Raw genomic sequence first — 22930 nt, 5'->3', positions numbered from 1 at the left:
ACAGACCGAAGATGCCATTGACAATATTAAGCATTTCCAGGCCTTTTGGATTCCCTGTATTTTAGTTTTTAAGAGTGAAGACTCAGGAGCAAAGGCTCATCTTTTCACATTTTCCATTCCTGGCTCCAAAGCAGGAACTGAGACAGGTTTTGTAATCAAGAGATAGCTTCACCATCTCTGTGATTGTTCTGAAGATTAAATAATAATGAAATTATGCTGGGAAAGACTTAGCATAGTGCTTTACCAGTAGGAAACTTGAGGCCCAAAGAACTGAAAAGTATCATGTCTCTCTCTGTATAGTTAAACAATAAATTAAATATAAACAAATACTAAACAATTGAAAAAGCATAAGTCTAGCAAAGGCATCTTTATCCTAACAAGGACTACTTATTAATGCTTAAATTTTTTTAAAGAAATAGCACACGAATTCTTTAAAAGTATCCACCTAATTAACTTGGGGTGGTCCTGCTTTGTTAAACTTGAATCACATGCCCAGTCTGGCCACTGGATATTTTAGCACCAGCTCTCAGTAAGTATTGATTTGGATGATGATGATGATGATGATGATGACACGGTCTCTCCAAAGTTAAACAAAGGAGGCTTAGGGTTCAGAAATGTAATCAGAACCCTGTGTGAAGAGCTGTGGAGTCTGCAGGCAGCATAAGCTGTCTGCATGGGCTTCATCAACGGTGGATGGGCAAGGAGCCTGAGAGAGGAGCTCTCAAAAGCCATCATTTGTCCCTGTTTTTGTGACCCTGCCTGGGGGTGAGAGAGATTAGATAGGACATGGATGCTTTCTGCTGGGGCATAGGAATGGAATACTAGATCTCAGCATTGCAGCTCTTCTGAGAGGGTTACAAATGTGTGGAGCAAGAGGTCCTTGCTGTGGGTCCCAGAGACACATCAACCTTCTGATGGGGACTGGCATCTTCCTGGTGAAGATAAAGGTGGGAAAGCCCAGGGTGGGAAAGTGATTACCATTCAGATGTAGTAACATTTGTGTTCATTCTATACTCAGGTCTCTTATGAGCTTGGTGGCCTAATGCAGTCCCCAGGTCCAATTGACCCATGGCCCCTGGCAAAATTTATTTCCCTAATCTGGTAGACAGAGGCAAGACCTTGGGCTATGGAAACTCCCACCAAGGCATTGCTACATGGTGAGAAATGCCAAAATGAATGGCCATTGTCTCTGCAGGGTGGTTCACAACTAACACTGGTGATCTGGAACGTTGCTTTCTGTGCCTGAGCCTCAGTTTTCCTATCTGTCATGTAAAGGAGTTGGAACAGAAAGTATTGTAGACTCTGATTGACACAACCAGGAAAAGAAATCTCTTACCTTGAGATGTCCCAGAAGAGTATGAATTCTAAAAATCTTATTCAGAATATTATTATTCCACTGTATTATTTTCATAATAACTGTGTTCTAAGTACTGTTTTAAGTATTCCGTGAGAAAAGTATTCCTTGGGATACAAAAAAAAAAAAAAAAAAGGAAAATTCTATTGTATCAGAGATGCAGAGAAATTCTGTACATAGCAAATAAATTTGTTCGACCATGTTTCCTAAACTTGGCAATTCTACTCTTTTTTTTCGAACTCCCATCAATGTGTTTGGCATGGAGTGAATGGTGTGAGGCCCATTATTTTAAACCATGTGCCTACCTCTTCTAAATCAGATTTTTTTTTCTCCAGGTCACTCAGCAGCTCCCAGAGTACGGTGTACTGGTTTACCAAATATTCTCAGAGAAGAAGAGGCCAGAAGAGGAGATGGCCCTGGGGATCTGTGCCAAAGGTGTCACAGTATATGAAGTGAAAAACAACAGCAGAATTGCAACTTTACAGTTTCAGTGGAGAGAAACCGGGAAGATTTCAACTTATGTGAGTGTGGCTCAGTTGATAAATAACCTGCACTTCATTTTCCTTTGATTCATTGGCTGCTTAAAGTGGCAATGGGTCATGGGTTATATGGCTTTCTCCTGACTGAACATTCTCACAGCCTGTCTGTTCATTAACGTGCATTCTGAGGCATTGCAGGATATTTGGAAGAAGTCTACCAGGGGATTTTGGGAGGTCCTTAGGAGGCTATTTCTTCCCTACCGTTCCTTGCCTGGACCCCCACACAGCCCAATGAACAGCCATTGGTCTAAAAGGCTACACTTTCCTTTTGGGTAAAGTTCTCTTAATTTGGAGACTCCATTAATGTTGAGAGCAAGGTTAGAGGTGGGAGATGGGGGGTTGAGGGTATAGTTTAAGTTGAGTGGAGCCTGCAAGGTTTGAAACTTCTTCCCGTGTTTTAATTTTCCCCTTGCACACAGTGTGCCGAGGCCTCTGGTCTGTCTCTGAGGACTACAGATGTGCTGCGGGACACTGAGGATTGTAAATTTTTGATAGCTCTTGAAAATTTCAAAGTCTATTTTTGAAATACAAAGTCCCCATTAAATATATAACATTTGGAATCTACTTGAACACTATCTGCATGAATATTTCTACCTCCTGAAGTGAGTCACTCGGGCACTGTACCCTGGTGGCTGACAACCCCTGCCTTTCCTATAGTTGTTACAGTCAGTATCTGCGTCACTTCAGTGATGATTTATTATAAAATATGAAGCTCTTTATCTTGTGGCCCATGAAAAATTTTTTTTTCTATTTAATTTTCTCTATGGTTAAAAACATTTTCTATCTAGATCACTATTTGTATCATCTGATGTTAAGAGTTTCCAGGGTAGAACAAAATTGCTTTCATCCATTTTCAGGATATTTCTTTTATTTCATCCATCTTGGCTTTGAAGTTATCATATTGTCAAGATACAATTTCATAATAAGTAATTGTTTGTCTTCAGGAAAAAAGCTTACATCTGAAAATAAACAATAATTGAGCACAATTTAATTGAGTTTATTCAAGTGGTCTGTACATTATCAGGAAATTGACTTTTTTTCAAAATTATTTTGACCAAACTCAAATGAAACAATATTTATATTTGTGAATTTTTCAGAATTTTAATTACTCAAATTATTTTAACTCAACTGAAAGATTATATGAAGAACTTTAATAAATTGAATACTACTATATTACTTATTTTCTTTATTGCATGTTTAATTGTTCAGAGTTTTCAGTGAACTGTATTTAAAACACTCATAAAAATGCAGATAACCTAAAAAGTAATTTTTTTAAAATGGAATTTTTTGAAGCTGTAAAGCTCAACAGTCCCCTTAAGTAGGTATTTTATGTATAAATTGGTTTAACTTTTATGGATATTTGTTTCCCCCTCATCAGGGGATTTCTTTATTAATTAGTTGATTATTTCTTGATTAAAACTGGGAAGTCATCAGGCTCAGAAGACAAACTTAGTGGCTTAAAAAATAATTAATTAGGAGTTCCATTCTCTGATCATCATCCTCTTCCTTGGCATGAAAAACTTATTTTTACAGAATAGTCATCGGATGAAGTAATGTCACCAGCAGCTTGCTGCAAATCAAGCATCTTATGCAGAAAATGACTTGAAGTCTTTGTGTTTCTGTAAGCACAAAATAGGGAATTCAGTGAACAATATGAAGGTTAACTCAGGAAAGTGGTTTTAATTTTGCTTTTTAATACCTGAGGCCAAAATTCTTCAAACAATTACAGATCATTCATCTTGCTGGCCTGCACCAAAGCAGCAAAGGAAATAGAGAAAGATGCCATTTCTAAACAATATGATTCGCAGAAGTGTTAGCATCCACGTGTGGTTTGATTGTTCAATCAAAAGCCCGTTCCTTCTGGAACAATAAACCTACGCATGTTAGTAACTGTTCTTCGTTATCACCACTAGTTAAATCTCTAAAGAGAAATACATGGAAACAGAAGCATATACAGGCTACGTAGGGCCCTCTTTATGAAAAAGAATACAAAGTTACACATGATAGCATGAAAGAAATCTTTAGAATGAGAAAAGAAATCACAAAAACTTCATGAATTTTTAAAAGCTGAACAAATCCTGCAAATATCACAAAAGTCAGCAAGTAATATTTTTATTAACTCCCTGGCAATGTCTATAATACTTTTTTTCTTTAAAATTTTTAATGGCATACTCTGATTATTTTTCCATATGATGGCATTTTGTAACATTTTCTCTAGAGAGGATAAAAATATAGTTTAAATATAGTTCAGCTTTTCTTCTAGCACAGTGGATTGAAGTCTGTTTTTATTATTGATCTTGAACTCCCGACCTCAGGTAATCCACCCACCTTGGCCTCCAAAGTGCTGGATTACAGGCGTGAGCCACCGAGCCCGGCCTTGTTTTTATTATTGAAAAGATTAATCGGATACATGAAACCTGCAGCTTTGCACGGAAACGTTTTTCTCTTTCTAGTGCTGCTACAGAGTTCTTTGCTGCAAATGCAGGAAACTTAACAAATTCTATTTCGTGGGATTTCCATTAAAAATTGCGTGGTGTATTGATAGTGGAGTATACACAATTATAGAGTATATCCCTGATAGGGCAGCATTTCAATTGGATGAGTATTTTTGAGAACTAAATTATAGTTTTTCATTTTTGATGATCGCAAAAATTTCCTGCAGATCAGCCACTGGCTCTGTACAGCTCATGCTTCTTTCGGGCACTGGGTATTGTAGGGCATGGTCAATTTCATATGGTTGCTGACCCTGCACCTTTCTGCTGAGATTTAAGTGAGAGAGAAAAATGGAAGGAGTATTCTGGGATGGCTCGCAATAAAGTAACTATTCTAGAAGAGACTTCAAAATCACCTAAATAAATCCAACTAAATCTAAACCAAGTATATCCCCATCTCAACTTCTTAGAGGAATCTGGTCCGTGTCATCCAACACCACCTGGTGTATCCCACCTGTTGTGAAGAGAAGTGGCAAGGAGTGAATGTTTGAGTAGAAGGAGTCAGTGGTCTTAACCAGTTGGGGTGAAAACATCTTACTTTCTGCATATTATGAGACCATGTAAATGTATTGTCAGGAAGCGGTGACCCAAGTGAGGGCCCTGGAGCTTCATCTTATTAGCTTTGTGGCAAATCTGCCCTGCCTAGAAAAATATTATTTGTATTTTATACAAAGGTGTATCAAAACAAATAGCAACAACAAAACAAAACAAAATAAAAAAAACTCCTGGGGATGAAAATATTCAAAATTGTAAACAGATGCTTTGAAACCAACATGTTACAGAAGCACCTGCTATGAATTGCTTGGGAGCGAAAGTAATCGGGGTTTTTGCCATTAGAAGTTTTTCTCCATTTAAAGTTAATGGCGAAAGCTGCGATTACTTTTGCACTAACCTAATATGTTTCTACTGCAACCACAGAAGTGTAAAGAAAGGATTTCATGCTGGTGCTGAAAACCCAGAGATTGGAGTTATACATCATCGTATACACAGAGCAGCAGCTCGCCTATGAGAAAGTTTGTCTGCGGATAAGAATTTTCTATTAAATGATGTTATCAAAAATGGTGATAAATGGAAATAAAATCCAAACCACTACAGTCAAGACTGTTTTCAGTTTTATGTCAAGAAATGGAATCAGCATTCCACTCTGGTGTTTGAGACCTTGGAGCACAGGCATCTGAAAGGAGAGTTTTGCTGAGAGTTTATAAGCTAAAAGAAACTTCGGGGGGTGTGTGTGTGTGTGTGTGTGTGTGTGTGTGTGTGTGTGTGAATGATTCTCTCTTTTCAGATATGTTAAAAATAGTTGTTACATTTTAAAAAGTGATTTATTCTTTCAAGGCACAGTGGCTCACGCCTGTTAATCCCAGCACTTTGGGAGGCTGAGGCAGGAGTATCACTTAAGCCCAGGAGTTCAAGACCAGCCTGGGCAGCATAGGGATACCCCTGTATCTATTAAAAAACACAAAAATTAGCTGGGTGTGGTGGTGCCTGCCTGTGGTCACAGCTACCTGGGAGGCTGAGGTGAGAGGATCGCTTAAACCCAGTATGTCAAGGTATCAGTGAGCTATGATTGTGTCACTGCACTCCAGCCTGGGTGACAGAGAAAGACCCTGTCTCAAAAAAGGAGTGACTTGTTCATATAAAAATGCTTAATATCTGAATAAACTTAATATAAAACTGTCAGGATTGCATGAAAGCCTACCAGTGTGTACTGAAAAAGTGTATGGATTTCAAGCAAATATTCAACTTTGAAAAAGTGTGGATACATGATCAGTTGAACATTAAAGAAGAATTATTATGACTAGTAGAGCAGCATCTATGAATGCTTGAGAAAACACATCATTTAAAGAAATACTAGTTATAGTACAGTTCAATTGGATTCAGAATCCGTTCCTATTAGCCTAAGGAGGCTTTGTTTTGATTTATTGAGTATAATAATATTAAGCATCTATAATATAAGCATCTATACTTCAGTATCATCTCTTGTATTTAAAACAAAAGTTAATCTGAGGTAAAAGTGTATACTTTGAAATATTTATTCTGACCCTTAACACTTTCCATCTCATGAACATCAAAGATTTTCTTATTTTAATCTACCATTTTAAAAACAAAATTGGGCAGGGCACAATGGCTCACTCCTGTAATCCCAGCACATTGAAAAAAAAAAAAAAAAAAAAAAAAGAGTATACAGAGAATGAGCAAGTTATCTAAAATTAAGTTAATGGTAAAAGGGAGTTTCTCAGAGAAAAAGCAATGAATATTTATCTGCCTTTTGTTGAAATCTGACGTGCGTGAATGGAGTTTCTTGGAAATGGTGACTATCAGGAATTAAAAGAGATCAGCCTTAAGGAGGATCAGGGGTTTCCAGGAGCCCTTTCAGGCATAAGCCCTGTTTCTATAAAGTTATCTTTATAGGAGCAAGCTGAGGGTTCTTATTGAAATAGATGGAATATCTAGAATGAAGATTTTATTTGGGAGTTTTATATTAATTGATATTTAATATTACCTAGATTATTTTATTATTCTTATCAGAATCATATATTACACAAATATTTTTTTTCACAAGGCTCTATACAGGTTGCCTCACATAGGTCATCTTCACCGGTTTAGCCCAGTGAGCTGGACAAATATCATCACTTTGTATATGGGCCTTGAAGGTATAATGCGGGGAAGCATTTCTTTGTGGTGTGACCTAATTCCTGTGGCATTTTGAGGACACTTGCTCTTTTTTTTCATCTGTAGAATGAAAATACTGATAGAATCTCTTATTCTGTAGCTGTGAAGACAAAATAAATTATACTCCTAAAGCACTTAGAATAGAATCTGCCACGTTATAACCAGAAATATTACAACACACAGGTTTTGTTTGTTTGTTTTTTTATCTTTTTCATAACCCGACTAGTGGAGGTTTTGTCGACAACTTCTTGGAGTCTGTGCAATAACAACAATGGGAATACTCAGTGGCTTTTCATAAGGCACAGACCAATGTACCTGACCCATTTCATATTCTTTACACCCAGCATGCTCCTTGGAAAATAGCAATTGTTTGATAAACAATTTGATTGAAGAATGAAGGAAAAACTAAAAAGAGGGATTTTCTTTAAGCTAAGAAAAATATCAGGCTGGTCAAGCACAGTGGCTCACTCCTGTCATCCCAGCACTTTGGGAGGCCGAGGTGGGAGGATCACCTGAGGTAAGGAGTTTGAGACCAGCCTGACCAACATCAAGAAACCCCATCTCTACTAAAAATACAAAGTTAGCTGGGCAACAAGAGCAAAACTCTGTCTCAAAAGAAAAAAAAGAAAGAAAAAGAAAAATATCAGGCCATGGTCAGACAGCATCTGCCATGTACTCCTGGATGCCTGCTACAGGATGTGGAACTGAGGGACTGAGCATTTTCTTGCAGTTGTGCATCAGTGGAGGGTTGACGGTGATCAATCTATTAAAGTCCATGTTTGCTTTCTTCAGCAAAAAAAGTTCACCATCACAAGCAGTGTCACTGGGAAGAAGCACACATTTGTCACAGATTCAGCCAAGACCAGTAAATACTTACTGGACCTCTGCTCAGCCCAGCATGGGTTTAATGCACAGATGGGCTCTGGGCCGCCTTCCCATGTTTTATTTGGTGAGTAAAAGCTATATTCTTCACATTCACTTTAAAAAGTTTGTTATTTCATAAAATAATTTGTACAAATAGATACAATTGATCTGGGGACCTCTGATAGAGTTGTAAGTCTCTCTAATAATGACAGAAATACAATAAAAATGAGATACAGTTTTATTTTCTCATGTTGGCAAGAACTAAAATAAAATAACACTGGGAGGGTAAATCGATATGATCTTGTCAGGGGGCAATTTGAAATATACATCAAAAGCCTTAAAAAGTACGTGTCCTCTTGGCCCCTTAATTTTACTTGCAGATAGATATTTATCCTAAGACAATCAATATAGAGGTACACAAAAGTTGCTGCCCATGGATATCTACGAGGGTGTCACTTATGATAGTGACCACTTGAAAGCAATCTAAGTATCCAAACATAGAAGACTAGATAAACCAAGAACATTTATATAATTTATACAGTAAAATTAGTTTTTGGACAATGATGATATGTGAAACTGTACATATTATGGTGCTAAGTGAGGAAAAGGAAGTTAAAAGACTGTATCTAGCACTGTCCAATGACACTTTCTTCAATGATGGAAATATCTGCCCTGTTAGTGTGGCAGTCACTAGCAACACAGACCTATCATGAACATAAATTCTCTGAAAAGGAATTTGAAGGAAAGAAAATTTATTCCAGTCAGCCTGCAAACCTGGAAGACATAACCTTTGGTATAAAACAAAGATGTTTTCTAGAGAACAAAGAGAGGGCTTGGGTTTTATAGAGAGCGTTCCCACCCAGGTTCCCAATCAAGTTCATTTATGCAAATGAGGGAGTCAAAGTTGCATAGTTTGGATTTGTTGATGCAGTGATGTTCTGACTGGTTGATACAGCTGAACCCTCATTTCAGGAGGCAGGTGAGCTCTGACTGGTTGGTTCAGGTGAGTTCTGAGTCCCGAAGTTAAACAGAAGGGTGGGTATTCAGGGAACTCATAGTACCCTAGTCAGCAAATGGCCGCTTGGCTTTATTTTATTTATTTTTATTTTTTAGGTTTTAGGTTTTACTTACTTATGAAACATAAAGCAATTTTGGACAAAAGGTAACAAACCTTGACATTTCTATGGCTTAGTATATCAAAGGTTTGCTTCTCAGGCACTTCTTAGTTTGGCTGTTTGCTGTTTTGCATCTCTCCTCCAGTGAATTGGGGTCTCACCTGCTTCCACAGAGAGCTCCATTATCTAGAACAATTACTCCAGAAAGGAAAGCGAGAGCTGCAAAATTGCACAAGACATTTTAAGAGTCAGACGCCAAAGTGACTCATATTCCTTCCATCTGCATTTCATTAACAGAACATAGTTACACGACCCCCAGGACAACTGGAAAGGACTTCCTGTGTGCCCAGGAACAGGAAGTGGTGTGATGCTACACCATGGCCCTTGCCGTTGATGGCTGCAGCCATCTGCTGTATCACCCTTAATTCAGAGTTTGGTATTAAATTCATAGCAAGGCCAGATTACTGAAGAGGCAGAGTTTGTAATTTGTGTTTAGATTAGAATCCTTGCAAGGTAAAACACTAAAATGTCTCTGCAGTACACATAATCTAAAGATCAGGTGGACAGGATGATAATCTGAATGCAGCACAGTTGAAGATTACCTATCAAGAAGAATAACAAGGAATATCCTATTAAACAATCGTGGGAACACCTGTACCAATCGGGAGGTTATTTCCTGCTGCTTAGCAATTACAGTGAGAAATGTAACTCATCACATTCTCCTACTTTTGGTAAATTGGCAGATCTTTGCTAAGCAAATAATATAAATACCCTTATTTTACCAGGACCATATCTTAAAAATTTAAGGTACCTTGTATAGTAGGATTTTTTTTTGGCCTGATCTCATTTTTTTAAAACAAATTTCAACTTTTATTTTAGATACAAGGGGTACATGTGCAGATTTGTACATGGGAATATCATGTGATGCTGAGGTTTGGGGTCTGGATCCTGTCACCTTGGTAGTCAGCATGGTATCTCATAGGTAGTTTTACAACCCACCTCACATTCCTCCACCCTCTAGTATTCCAGTGTCTATTGTTCCCATATTTATGTCTATGTATGATCAATGCTTAGCTCCTGCTTATAAGGAAGAACACGCGGTATTTGATTTTCCATTCCTGCACGAATTTGCTTAGGATTATGGCTTCCAGCTCCATCCATGTTGCTGGATACAAAATCAATGTACAAAAACCTGATCTCTATATACCAACAACATCTCAGGCTGAGAGTGAAATCAAGAACACAATCCCATTTAAACAATAGCCACAAAGAAAATGAAATGCCAAGGGATACAGCTAACAAGGAAAGTGAACAATCTCTGCAAGGAGAACTACAAAACACTGCTGAAAGAAATCAGAGATGACACAAATAAATGGAAAACTATTCTATGCTTATGGATTGGAAGAATCAATATTGCAAAAATGGCCATACTGCCCAAAGCGATTTACAGATTCAATGGTATTCCTATCAAAGTACCAATGTCATTCTTCACCAAATTAGAAAAAGGCTATTCTAAAATTCACATGGGACCTAAAAAGAGCCTGAATAGCCAAAGCAATCTACTTTAAATTTGGGCCCAGCTAGCCGCTCAGAATTCATCTTGAGGGATTGGCTCTTTCAAGTTCACATTTGTTCACACTATTGAGTACTTGAAAGGTGGCAAAAAGAATGAGGGATTAAATTTTCAATGTAATTTAATTTTCATCCAAATAAATTTAAATGGCTACATGTGCCTACTGTTTTGAATAGCATAGTTATAGATAGATACACAACACTAATTTGGTTAATATTAACGTGTTATAAGAAAGAATACAGAAATGAACTGCACCAAAATGTTACTTGTTATTACTTTTGGGAGTTAGGCATGTGATCATGACTGTTTTCTCTGCATTACCATTTTTGATATTTGTTAAACTTACAACAATGAACATGTATTATTGATAAAACTAAGAATGTGACTATTGGTTAAAATGAGGCACACATCACATAAGGCTAGTTAATATTTATTGAGCATTTACGAAGTGCTATGGAGCTATTTACTTTTTCTTGGCATTATGCTAAGTACTTACACTAATTATCTCCCTTATGTTCATGATTTACTGTTTACTCAAACTGCCCTTGTTAAGTAGCCCCACGAGGCAGGTACTAGCATTATGCAGAGGAGCAAACTGAGGCTTGGAGAAGTTAAGTAATGTGCTAACTGCTTGGTGGTGGGTCTAGCCGAGGTCTGAACCTGTGGCTGTTGGGGCCCAGTGCCTGTACCATGGCCTTTCATAACCAGCCAAAGCATGGACTTCAGTGCTAGAGAGACTGGGTTTTGCGCACTGGCTTTACCACAGCTGCTGTCAATCTCTAAGCGTTAGTTCTTCTTTGGTCATAAAAGGGAGCAGTATAATATAGTGGTTAACACCCTTCATGTTCAGAGCATGGTCCCTGGACCTGGAGCATGCATGTCATCTAGGAGCTTGCACAGGATGCCGAATCTCAGGCCCCACCCCAGACCATCTGAGTCCAAATCTGCCTTTTAAAAGAACCCAGGTGGTTTGGCTATACATATACACTTTGGAAACACTGACTTGGAATGTGGCCTGTGGAGCCCAGTAGACTCAAGGGAGCACCACGTTCTAGCCATGTGACTTCGGGCAGCTCACTTCCCCTTTTGGAACTGGAGTGTCCTCATTGGCGCCCACAGGCTATCATGTAGATTTGCGCTGTGCTCGAGTGGGATGGTGCGTCTAACATTTCTAGCTCAATGTCTGCATTCTGTGCTCAGTGTGAGAGTAGTAATGGTGGCTCCTGTTCATGGGGGCTTGGTTCAGTGCCAGCCAATTCATATGGGAGCTGTGCCATTGGGTCCTGGGGCTGGCACAGGAGTTGGGGTCAACTGGGAACGAAAATTGCTGAACTTTGAGATTCAGAACCAAATGCAGAAAATAATGGTAGCTTATTTTATTACTTGCAGCAGAACCAGATGAACATATAAACATTTCATTGAAACCACAGGCTGGTGGTTCCAGGATATTTCCAGGGAGCCAGAGGTGACAAATGTAAATTAGTTATACCTGACTTACCTGCTATTGCTAAGAACAGTGTGTGAAACACCATCAATATTGCTTTTATTGCCTGATTTCAGTGACTGTAAAATATTTGTAAAGACTCCATGAGCTCACTTGTAAAATTAGTCCTTTCGGGCATATTTGACTTGTAATAGGCTGTTTTCTCAAATTGCACATTTTACCATCTCAGGAGTTTTCAGGAATCTAACATTTATTTGCGTTGAAAGGATGAGTTTAGTAAAAGTTTCCTTGCTTTTTAAAATATTTCTTCATTTTAGAAACTCTCTCTGCAGACACGATTTTCAGTGACTACATGCAGCTGAGAACTGGCTGCCTCCAGCTGACAGTCCCACACATCCCTCAAGCTCAGGGCATCCACAATTGATCTCTTCCTCTCACACAACTCGCATTGCCATGATATTTTTTTTGTTGGGGTGGGTCCACCCAGCCTCCCTACAGGAAACTGGGAGTGTCTGGGCGTGCACCCTCTCTTCCCAGCCCACCTGTCACCAAAACAGAGAGAGAGATGTTGAAGCGGGGGAAACCCAACACATCTCGTATCCTTCAAGTGTAGGCACTTCACATAATGGGCTTGCTGCCGGTACTCGTGTCCAGCATAATTTTGTCCTTCTCAGCCTGCAGAGTGACCTTTCAAAAGGACCAATCCAATCATGTTCTTCTGTACTGAAAACTTGTTAACGGCTCTCTGCGGTCTGTGGGGACAAGCTCAAACTTCTTCTTCTAGAATGGCATGGCAGGCTCTTCCCACTCTGATCCCAACCCTGCCATATGCCTTGCCTTGACCCTTCCTCTCTGCTCTCTGGCTGTTTACATGCCAGCTTGCGGACTGTTCAGCACACCAGGAAGGCTCAGCTTCCAGGGCCTTTGTGCCCAGCATGGCCTCTGCCTACAGCGCTGTTCCCAACCCCTTCCTGGCTCAGACCACCAAGATAAGTCCAATTCTCTGTAAATAAATTTAAGGTAGCGTCCTCCTTGAAGGCTTTCCTGATTGACTGCCCTCAGGTGGCTCTTCCTAGGTGGATGTACCACTCACTCTCTGTGCAGACCTCTGTCTTCTCACCTGTACTGTTCTGCCGTTTTTATTTGTGGGTATGTCTGCCTGTAGTCAGCAGTGGACTGGGAGTTCCACAAGAGCAGCTCCAGCACAGAACAGAGGTGTGTCAGATGGCAAGTGGTTAATACATGCTTTTGGATGAATGAATGGATGATTTATGGGGAAGTACAATCATTTACTAAACCCTTCCCATTTTTGATATTTAGTTCGCTTTTTGTTTTTCAGTATTACAAATAATATGATAAATATTATTGGAAGAAATATTTTTCTATATTTTATATCTATTTCTTGTAGCTAGATTTCAGAGTGTAATTGTTGGGTACCAGTGCAGGGCATTTTTAAGGTGACTGCTGTTTTCCTGAGTGCCATTTTCAAGCCCAATATTGTCCTACCTGTTTTGTTGCGTCCTTGCTGGGATAGATATCATCATATTTATCTTTGTTCATTTTATAGGTAAAAGGGATTTCTCACTGGCTTTATTTTGCAGTCCTTTGATCCTTGAGCAGTTGAGCATTTTCCAAGTGCTTCTTAGTCATTCTTCTGTGAATTGTCTCAATGAGCATATTACTTTATAGTTATATTTGGTTTCCTGGGGAGAAAGATAGATCACTGAGCTTTTACAAATGCATAATTTCAGGACTAAATCCGGCAGGATCTGTCAGCCCTGCAGAGTGGGGCCCATGGGCCTTTGCGTAGCTCTTTCTTGTGGATGGCCTGGGGGCTGCAGGGATGGTCTCAGCACTTCTACAAGAAGGCTGTAAGACAGCAGATTTGCAGTGAGCTGCCCAGAATCTTGTCCTGGGTTTCTTCCTCGTGGCCCTTGGCTCTGAGTGTATCATGTGCCTTTGTAACTGACTAGGACTTTAGCCCTTGACATGCAGATGGATTCAGTCTTATTTCCACAATTATGCCACAAGTCACCAATAGCAGGGAATAGAAACCATCCACTGTTCTCGAATCGCCAGTGGCTTTGGGACATTCTTGGCAATGCTTCCTTCCATTCTTGAAAGACTGTCTACTTTTTTCTCTCCCACCTTCCAACAAATCCCCCCTCCACTGTTTGTCCACCCAGTCAGCCCCATGAAGGTGAGGCCTGGCGATGACACTGGCACTCATCAGCAGCCCTGCCAGCCCACAGCTGCAGTCTGAGTCCCTGATGCTGAGTGCTTGACACCCAGGGTCTCATTTCCTGACCTCACTAAGCGGCCCCTCTCCTTCTAACTGAGCTTCGTCCTCAGGCTCCAGGTGCTTTCCAGCATCTCACAGGCCCTTGAGCTCTCTCTCCTCTGCTAACTTCTGTGAGTCCTCTGCCTCTAAGGAATTGCTCCTTCCTGTAATCACAGTCTCTGTGCAGTCGTGCTTCACACCCGCTAAACCTCTCTGAGCTGAGACCCTGCCTCCACTGACTCTGCCTAGAATATCCCCCCGTGGGTATTAATATCCATCGTAACCAAGTCTAAGGTCACTATGCCTTTGGGCCCTGGTGGACAGAAGGCTGGGCGTGTCTCAGGTCAATCTCCCCTGCTGCTGTCACTGTTTCTGTGTCCTCAGCATAACCATTTTCCAGCGTGGACTGTGGAGTCTGCAGATTTGAGTATGAAGCTGCCCTACCACTTACCGGCTTTAGGACAATGAGCAAATTATTAACACTCTCTTAGCCCCAAGTTTCATGATCTATAAATTGAGTCTAATAATATCTACCCCATAGGGTTATTGTGAGGATTAAATGAGACAATGCAGATAACGTGCTTCCTGCCATGCCTGGCACATAATAAGCATTCAGCAAATATTAGTGGTTGGTGTTGCCATTACTACTGTTGTTGCTGTTTCTGAACAAGGCCAAGCTCTGGAGGAAGATGTTCTGCAATTTGTGCAAAAGCTGCAGGTCACATTTAATTTACTTATATTCTTTCATTGCTTTTTGCCTACTGTATGTGAGTGATGGTACCATAATGCCTCACGCGTGCAGAAAATTCTCACAAAGCATTTTTTTAAACGCTGGCTTTTTCAGTAAGCACAGCCCTGGCAAGGAACCAGACACCATTGTAGGAAAGAGAGGGAGGTCTGTTTAAAGAAATATATGCCCATGGATATCCTGGAAGTGGAAGCACTTCACCAGGCCCTAGAAGTACATGTGCACACACACACACACGCACACACACAGAGAAACCGGGAGCCACACCACTACCATGTGTCTGACCATTCTTTCCTTCTTGGTTTTAACAAGGCGCAGATGGTCAGAATGTAGTCATCATTTTCCTTTCTTAAAATACTAACTTGGCTTTATGTAAAGCCTCATTAACTTGAAAGCTCTATTTTTTAAATCCCATTTTTTTTTAATGAACAACATGAATAGTGAAGTGGAGAATTACTCATATCTATGGTCTTAAGTTCAAGACTTCATCAAAGTTCTTTATTAAACATTTCTGCATGAAAGGACAAAGGGAAGTGTCAAAGCTGGAGGGACCCAACACATCTCCTATTATATTTCAGGAAATAGGACCTTGCACTAAATATGATTACCAGGGCAAACTAAGCTCTGTAGAGATTAAAGGTTATACTCCGCAGAGCAGAGCCTAATCTTGGGATCCCAGGAGATTTGGAAGGACATTTGTTAGAATGTTTGGGAGGACAGATCTGTAAAAGCAGAAAGCAGAAGGGGATGGGGCAGCCGATTTCACAGCAGGCTCTGTGGGAGCCTGACATGCCTGCAAATGCTCTAGGGTTAGCACCCATTTAAACAGGCTCCTTGGCTCTGAGTCCTGTCAGCTTCAGGGGGAGAGAGAGCATCTTGTCTCTTCCTTTTTCTGTTTCTGAGGTATCTTTCATTAGCAAGTGCTAATGAGGAGAACTTGCATTCCCAGGGATTATCGCAGGAGACAAAATAGTGGCAGAAAAAAAAAGGAGGAGGAGAGTGGGGACCCAGTGATATGTTACAACCACCAGAGCAACAGATCCAGCATCATTCTTGTGTGTGTGTGTGTGTGTGTGTGTGTGTATGTCTGTCTTTTTCTCCCCAAATTTAGACCATGATAAGTTTGTGCAAATGGCCAATTTGAATCCTGCACACCAGGCCCAGTCTAAACCTCTGATTTGGATTCAGAGATTATCATGCTCAGAAAATGAGTTGTTCACATCCAGGCTTCGGGATGCTGCAGGAGGCTTGCTGAGTACATCACTGGATAACTTCAACGTGGACACCAGCAAGGAGGCTGGAGCAGAAGGCACTGGGCACAGGTGGGTGTGACACATTTGTTCTCTGGGCCCAAACCACCACGTGCTTGAGGCTCTGCAGTGATCTGTACTGCAGAAATTGTTTAAACGATGTTAGATGTCTAAGAAAAGTATATGTTTATTGGGTAACTGTCAACCAATTCCACAGAGATTTACAGAAGGCCAGCTGTGGGGTAAGTCTATGTTAAACACTCTAGGGCAAACATCCCGTTCCTCCTTCTATGATGCTCCCGTCTTTTGATGAAGAAAGAACTAGATGATAATATGAAATTGGAGATGACAAATAAATAAGTTGCAATAAGCCCATTTGGCCTTATCGCCAGCCAGGTGCTGTTCTGAGCATGTGTGCACGTAAACTAATGTAAGTCTTACAGCTCTGTTAAGTATTTCTGTTGTTCTCATCACATCACAGAGAGGAAATCTAGGAGTTAGGATCTGAACACATGCAGCTGACCCTAGAGTCAGACTCCTACCCTCTACATCATGCTACCTTTCCTACTGATGGGTTGCTTATAATTTAAATTTGTACGTAAAAATAATGAGCTTATAAATGCAACTTCACATGACAAAACAATTCATAAATGTAAAAATAGCTTAGGACTTGGATTACATTTACACTGCAACTTATAGAAATAGCACAGACTCCCAGGCAGCATATGACCAATGAAGGAGCCATTTTTTGGAATGAGTTTTCCAGCTACTTCAGGAAGTAGGTAAGGATGATTCATTTGAACTGAAAATCTATATGTATCTCTATATTATCTATACCTGTATCTATATCCATAACTATCATCTTAAAGTAATGCTTAGAAAATTATTGCCCCCAATTCTGGTGATCCAAATGTGCACTGCTGTGCACCACAAGCTAAATCAAAGTGGTGAAGCAAAACTGTTTGGAGCATCTATTGCTGTGCAACAACTGACCCCAAAGCATAGTGTCTTAAAACAATGACCATTGTGTTATTCCATTTCACAATGAGCCGGATTAGAAATTCAGGAAGGACTTAGCTGGGGGATTCTTCTGCTTCATGTGGTGTTGACAGGGATCCAACAGATGCTGAACTTGTCTAGAGGATCCAAGATGACTTTGCTCACAGTCTGGTTCCTTGGTGAGGATGGTTGGGATGCAGTGCTCACGAAGCCCCTCTCCCTCCGTGGGTAGTCTTGACCCCTCTCCGTGTGGGATCTTCAGCAAGGTTCTGCATGGCGGGGGGGCTCCAAGAGCCCAAAAAGAAGCTGCCAGTTCTCTTCAAGTCTAGATCCGAAGCTAGCATTGTGTCACTTCTGCTGTACCCTTGGTTAAAGTAATCACAGGTCAGCACAGATTCAAGGGGAGCAGAAATAGACTCCACTTCTTGAGGCAGGAGTGTCCAAGAACTTGTGGCAGCTTTCATCTGTCATCCAAACTAATGGTACCTTATCGCACTTCATCGTTTAAAAGGCCGAAGAAGCCATGACTGGCTCAAGGCCATCTTGAGGATGTGTTGCCTGCAAAGCATCCTTCCTGAGGTCCGTGGCCCTTCCAGCGACTGGCCAGTGGTCACACACAGTAGGTGCTTTTCAGTGTTGCGTGGTAGCTGGCCTTCTTGATAGAAAGCTGAATTAGGCCCTCTGTAAAATCCAGCACAACTCTAATATTAGTTTACAAATGCCAAATTTTCATGACCCTTAATAGCATATCAGAAGTTACTCATAACGCTTGTTTGAAAAGAAAAACCTAATTACTAGGCTTTTGAGTTCTTGGAAGACTCCCCCCACCCCACCCTCAAGAAGCACAGCTTGAGACAATGGTTTGGGTCTGGGTATGTTTTTGTGGAGGCGATGCCAGGAAGGAGTGAGTGGGGGAGTGAGCTGGCGAAGCAAGCAAAGTGCTCACGGGGGTGGGAGTCACCAGGTAGCTGCTGAAGGCAACCAGGGCTCAGCTCCACAGAAGTATGCAGGAGGCCTCTGAGAACTGCAGGACAGGAGGTGAACACCATGTACCGGCTCCCTCTTCCCTTTGGTTGAAGGATGGGAGGCACGGACTCTCCCACGCTTTTGGATAAGGTGGGAATATTGGGGGTGGAGGAGATGACTCCCAAGATTGACAAGAATCTCTAGAGCAGAAAGAGGGCCACACCTGAGCTAGGATGCTCTCAGCATGAGCTGAGCCTGAGCTTCCGTGGAACCACCCCTGACAGCTGCAGTTGAAGTCTGTGGTGAGCCAAGGGCTGTGACCGGGATGCAGATGAGACATTTAGCGTTTCTGTCATGGTACAGAAGCCACTTTGCCGAGGGCCCCTTCTGCCAGGGTTCTGGATCAATCCCTGCATCATGGATTGATTTCATTCACCAATACCTACCCCCTGTCTAGTGCTGTGTGACCTCAAGGAAGTTATTCAGCACCTTGGGCCTCAGTTTCCTCTTTGGTTCAGTGGTGGTAATAGTCGTGCCTCTCTACTTGGTGGCTGTGGGAGTTAAACCATGTTATAAAAGCTCAACGTGGGCTGGTCTGTGGTAACTGCCCTGATGCTGGTCTCAAACACAGTGTGAGGCTCCATGAACAGTGCCACCATTTCCAAACAAGGGCAGCGGGGAGGGCTGTGTGGGGAGTGTGACATAAGGCCTTGACTGATGAGTAGGATCTGGTCCCCGTGAGAGGAAGTGGAGGAACACCATGAACACGGGCCTCCTTAGCCTTCTTACTAGAAAAATGGATTGAGCACCTACTGTGTGCCAGCCCTGGGCCAGGTGTGGAGGATTCGGCAGTGAGCAGGACAGATGCCTCCCCTACCTCATGAGCTCACAGGCTGGCGGAGAGGTGGCTTACATGGGGTCTGTGTGGGAAGGAGCAGGTCAAGCCGCTGGCCTGAGCCTGGGCATGTGACCACAGGAGGGAAGGCTGACATGTGGAGGCAGGACCCCCTCGCCAGTGGCATTCCTGACTAGTAATTTACACAGCACCACTTGGAACGGAGATGCCAGTGGCTGCCTGCCCTGAGGTACAGTTCCACCCCTGGAAGCTGGCCTCTGACTTCACTTCACTGCTTCTCTGAAACCTTTCCCCACTGCCTCAGGCAAAGGTGTGGCTCCTCCATGTCCCTGGCTCCAGTTAGGGCAGTGGCCTCTGTCCCCTCCACCCTGACCCCCACATGCTTGTGTCTGTGCTGTTAAACATGGAACTTCTCCAGAACATCAATGTGCCTGGTGCATCCTTAGCTCTGAAGCTGGCAGGGGAAGCTTTCAGTAAATGGATTTTTTTAAAGTTTGCATTTAAAAATGTTTTTAAATTGTGGTAAAATACACATAATATATCATCTACCATTCTAACCACTTGTAAGTGTCCAGTTCAGTAGCACACAGTTCATTCACGATGTTGTGCTACCATCACCGAAGTCCATCCCCAGAGCTCTGTCCGTCTTCCCAAACTGAAACTACTCCTATTCCACACGACTCCCATTCCACCCACCTCAGCCCTGGGCAGCTGCCGCCCTCCTTCTGGTCTATGAATGTGACTGACCACTAAGAGCTTCCTCGGATGAGTGGAATCATTCACATTTCGTCCTTTTGTTACTGACAGTGATTGGCTTTTAAGCAGTAAAGTGTTGCATGTGTGGCCCAGATTACATAGGTCATAGAAATCCGGGCCTGGAAAAGCCCTTCCTTTTCCCTAACGGCTGCCAGAAGGCCACCTCAGCCTCATTGCTCCTCTCGGCTCCTCTCAGACTCTGGGGATTTTGCCATCCTTTAAGCACATGAGCACCCTGTCGCTGCCTCTCCCTGGGCACCTTGACTGGCTCTAAGGGTCATGAAAAGCATCTGCCCACATCCCACAGCAGGCTGGGGACTCCCAGAGGACGGGGCCCACCCTTTTGCTCAGCGCCTTGGAGCCCAGGCCTGACACCTGGGGTTCTCAGTCACGTGGGTCGACCGTGCTGCAAGGCAAGCACAAACAGGAGCCAAGTCAGAGTGAGGCCTCATCTGTCGCCAGCCTCCAAAGCTACACTGTGCTGTACCTCGCCACACCGCTAGCCTTCTGCCCTACCGCTGCTCCTGTTCTTGCCTTTCTGGCTGCAGCCTCTTTGCACAGTGCCAAGCTCCCCGCAGAGAGCTCCTGCTGTCACAGCTCCAAGGCTACAGGGGGAGGGTTCATGGGAAACTGTCCATGCCAGCATCCCCTGCCATGGTCCAGTTGCTTAAAACTGTAGGATGGCTGTGGGGCTCGGAGGGGTGGGGTCAGTCTGGGTAACCAGGGAAGCTGAATCTGCTCAGATGTTTGGCCATCCAAGAGGCCCAGAGCTGACTTTTTCCAGGGCTCTGAGACCCACAGCTTTACATCAATTGTTCTCTCTCACTCTAGACTTTGCTCACCTCTGAATGTCGCTTCTCTCTGTGCAGAGTGACCCTGGGGCTGGGGCAACATCTCCCTCGACTCATTATTCTGCTAGTCCCTAGTACATTCTTTATTTACTAGCATGCGGCACATTCTGTCAGGGCCAGTTGAATGCCTGCATGAATGCTTCTTATTCACAGTGTGGTATGATCAGGCAGCACCCAACACAAGCGTGTACAATGATCAAGCAGGTCAGTGACCGTGTGAAGCCCTCGAGCACATGGTAGGTGGAGTGTGGAGTGTGCCTGGCCCTGCTGAAGGCCTTCAGCTGAAAACAGGAGCAAACAACAAAACATCAACAACCACTAAGAGTGCTGGTGTTTGACGCTTATTATCTCATTTCGGCTCCATTGCAGCCTGAGAAGTAGGAATATTATTCTTATTTTATGGTTGAAAACATGGAGGTTTTGCAGGGCTGCATATCCTGCACATAGCAGGAAGCTCATATGAAGCTCAATGCCCCCTCTGAGACATAAAGATCCTAGAGCCATTCTTCCCAGTGCCCTCCTGATAACTAGATCAGCTCTGAGGAGCTGCTGGATGACTGGACAAGGCCAGTCTGCCCTCCGCAGGCCACCAGCCATACTCAGAAATGCCTCCTTGAGCCACCTTATCTAACCTCATTGTCTTTTCCCCATAGCTCCTGCACTGGCCGGGAGCAGCTGAAGAGTGCCTGTGTGATTCAGAAACCAACACCCTGGGACTCTCTCTCTGGGCCACTTGTTCAGAGCATGCAAGCAGGTACGGACCAGGCCACAGCCAGGTCTGGGATAGAGGAAACCCTACACAGGAGGCTTGCTTAGAGTCTTTCACCACCACTTCATTTTGCTTCCCACGCAATGTTTGCAATCTTTTTGTTTCTTGAATTGTTTTTAAACGGCACGTGGTTGGGAAGATACATTCACCTTTGGCTGGGTATGTGGATCTGAAATGCGTTAGCTCCGGTGAAGACAATCCCAGCACTCTTGTCCAGAAGGAACAATACCTGCTATGGAGGGCGTGTTCAGAAAAAGGCATCATTCACTGTAGATATGCTTCTTCATGCCGGCCAGCACACCGCCTCCCAGTATTCACCAAAAAACATACACAGAGTAGACGGCAGTCCCTTCTGCCATGCATCCTCCTGGCCAGTTCCCCACTGAACGTAAGGACAAAGAGATCTGACATTCAATAAGCATTAAGCCTGGGGGTTGGATCAGTATATTAGTCCATTTTCATGCTGCTGATAAAGACATACCCAAGACTGGGAAGAAAAAGAGGTTTAATTGGACTTACAGTTCCACATGGCAGGGGAGGCCTCAGAATCGTGATTGGAGGTGAAAGGCCCTTTTTAGATGATGGCAGCAAGAGAAAATAAGGGAGAAACAAAAGCAGAAACCCCTGATAAACTCATCAGATCTGATGAGACTTCTTCACTATCACGAGAATAGCATGGGAAAGACCGGCCCCATGATTCAATTACCTCCCCCTGCATCCCTTCCATAATATGTGGGAATTCTGGGAGATATAATTCAAGTTGAGATTTGGGTGGGGACATAGCCAAACCATATCAATTGGGAAAACTTCCAGGCAACTCTTTAGCAGTAACTGTCTGCCAATTTCTACCAAGGTCCTGTGGGGAGGGAGAGATGCAGAAGGATTGCAGTGGTGGGTCACCATTTGGGGATTTTCCCAAGTACACTGTGACACACACTGAAGTGCCCCACCCCAGGACTCCAGCTCTCTAGGAACAGCTTCAGGGCTCTGCCTGGGGCTCCTCCATGATCCAAGCCAGGGGAAGACCCCAGGGCACATAGGCTGGGCTTCTGGCACCTCATCACCCCTGGTTATTTGAGGCTTGGGATGGGAAGGCTTTGCTGTCTGAGATCTGTTTTAGCTTTCATTTTGTTTTCACCATCAGTAAGTCTTAATACAACTCTGCTCATCCTCTGTCTTGTCCCAAAACCAATGCAGAAAAAAATAGCTACTGTAAGTCATATAGAAAACAAGTACCATAGCCCACCCTCTTCTTGCCCCTGCTCTTTAGGCTGGGACTTGAGCAACACTGGGTGACACTCTAGAGAGGCTCATGCGAGTGTGTGTTCAGAGGTCAATTCCCAGCACTGCTGGGAGATTAAATGTGAACTATTTTTATTTTCAGGGATGTGTGAATGTGT

At 42.7% G+C, this 22930-nt stretch overlaps 1 protein-coding gene across 7 annotated transcripts in view; it reads left to right on the top strand.

Annotated features, from left to right (window-relative positions):
- The window catches only part of FRMPD2 (FERM and PDZ domain containing 2), a 125614-nt gene that overhangs the window by 65817 nt on the left and 36867 nt on the right, over positions 1–22930 (top strand). For all 7 annotated transcript variants that reach the window (XM_032266888.1, XM_032266887.1, XM_032266891.1 and 4 more), the window contains exons 14-17: positions 1690–1875; positions 7851–8007; positions 16195–16405; positions 21415–21515. In XM_032266888.1, the coding sequence (XP_032122779.1) occupies positions 1690–1875; positions 7851–8007; positions 16195–16405; positions 21415–21515 (655 nt within the window). The remainder of the gene's footprint in view (positions 1–1689; positions 1876–7850; positions 8008–16194; positions 16406–21414; positions 21516–22930) is intronic.

Source organism: Sapajus apella, unplaced genomic scaffold (assembly GCF_009761245.1).
Source record: "Sapajus apella isolate SASKATOON/1434 unplaced genomic scaffold, GSC_monkey_1.0 scaffold161, whole genome shotgun sequence".
NCBI classification, from domain to species: domain Eukaryota; kingdom Metazoa; phylum Chordata; class Mammalia; order Primates; family Cebidae; genus Sapajus; species Sapajus apella.
Note: the sequence above shows the minus strand (reverse complement) of the source record. Positions and strands in the feature narration are given on the sequence as shown.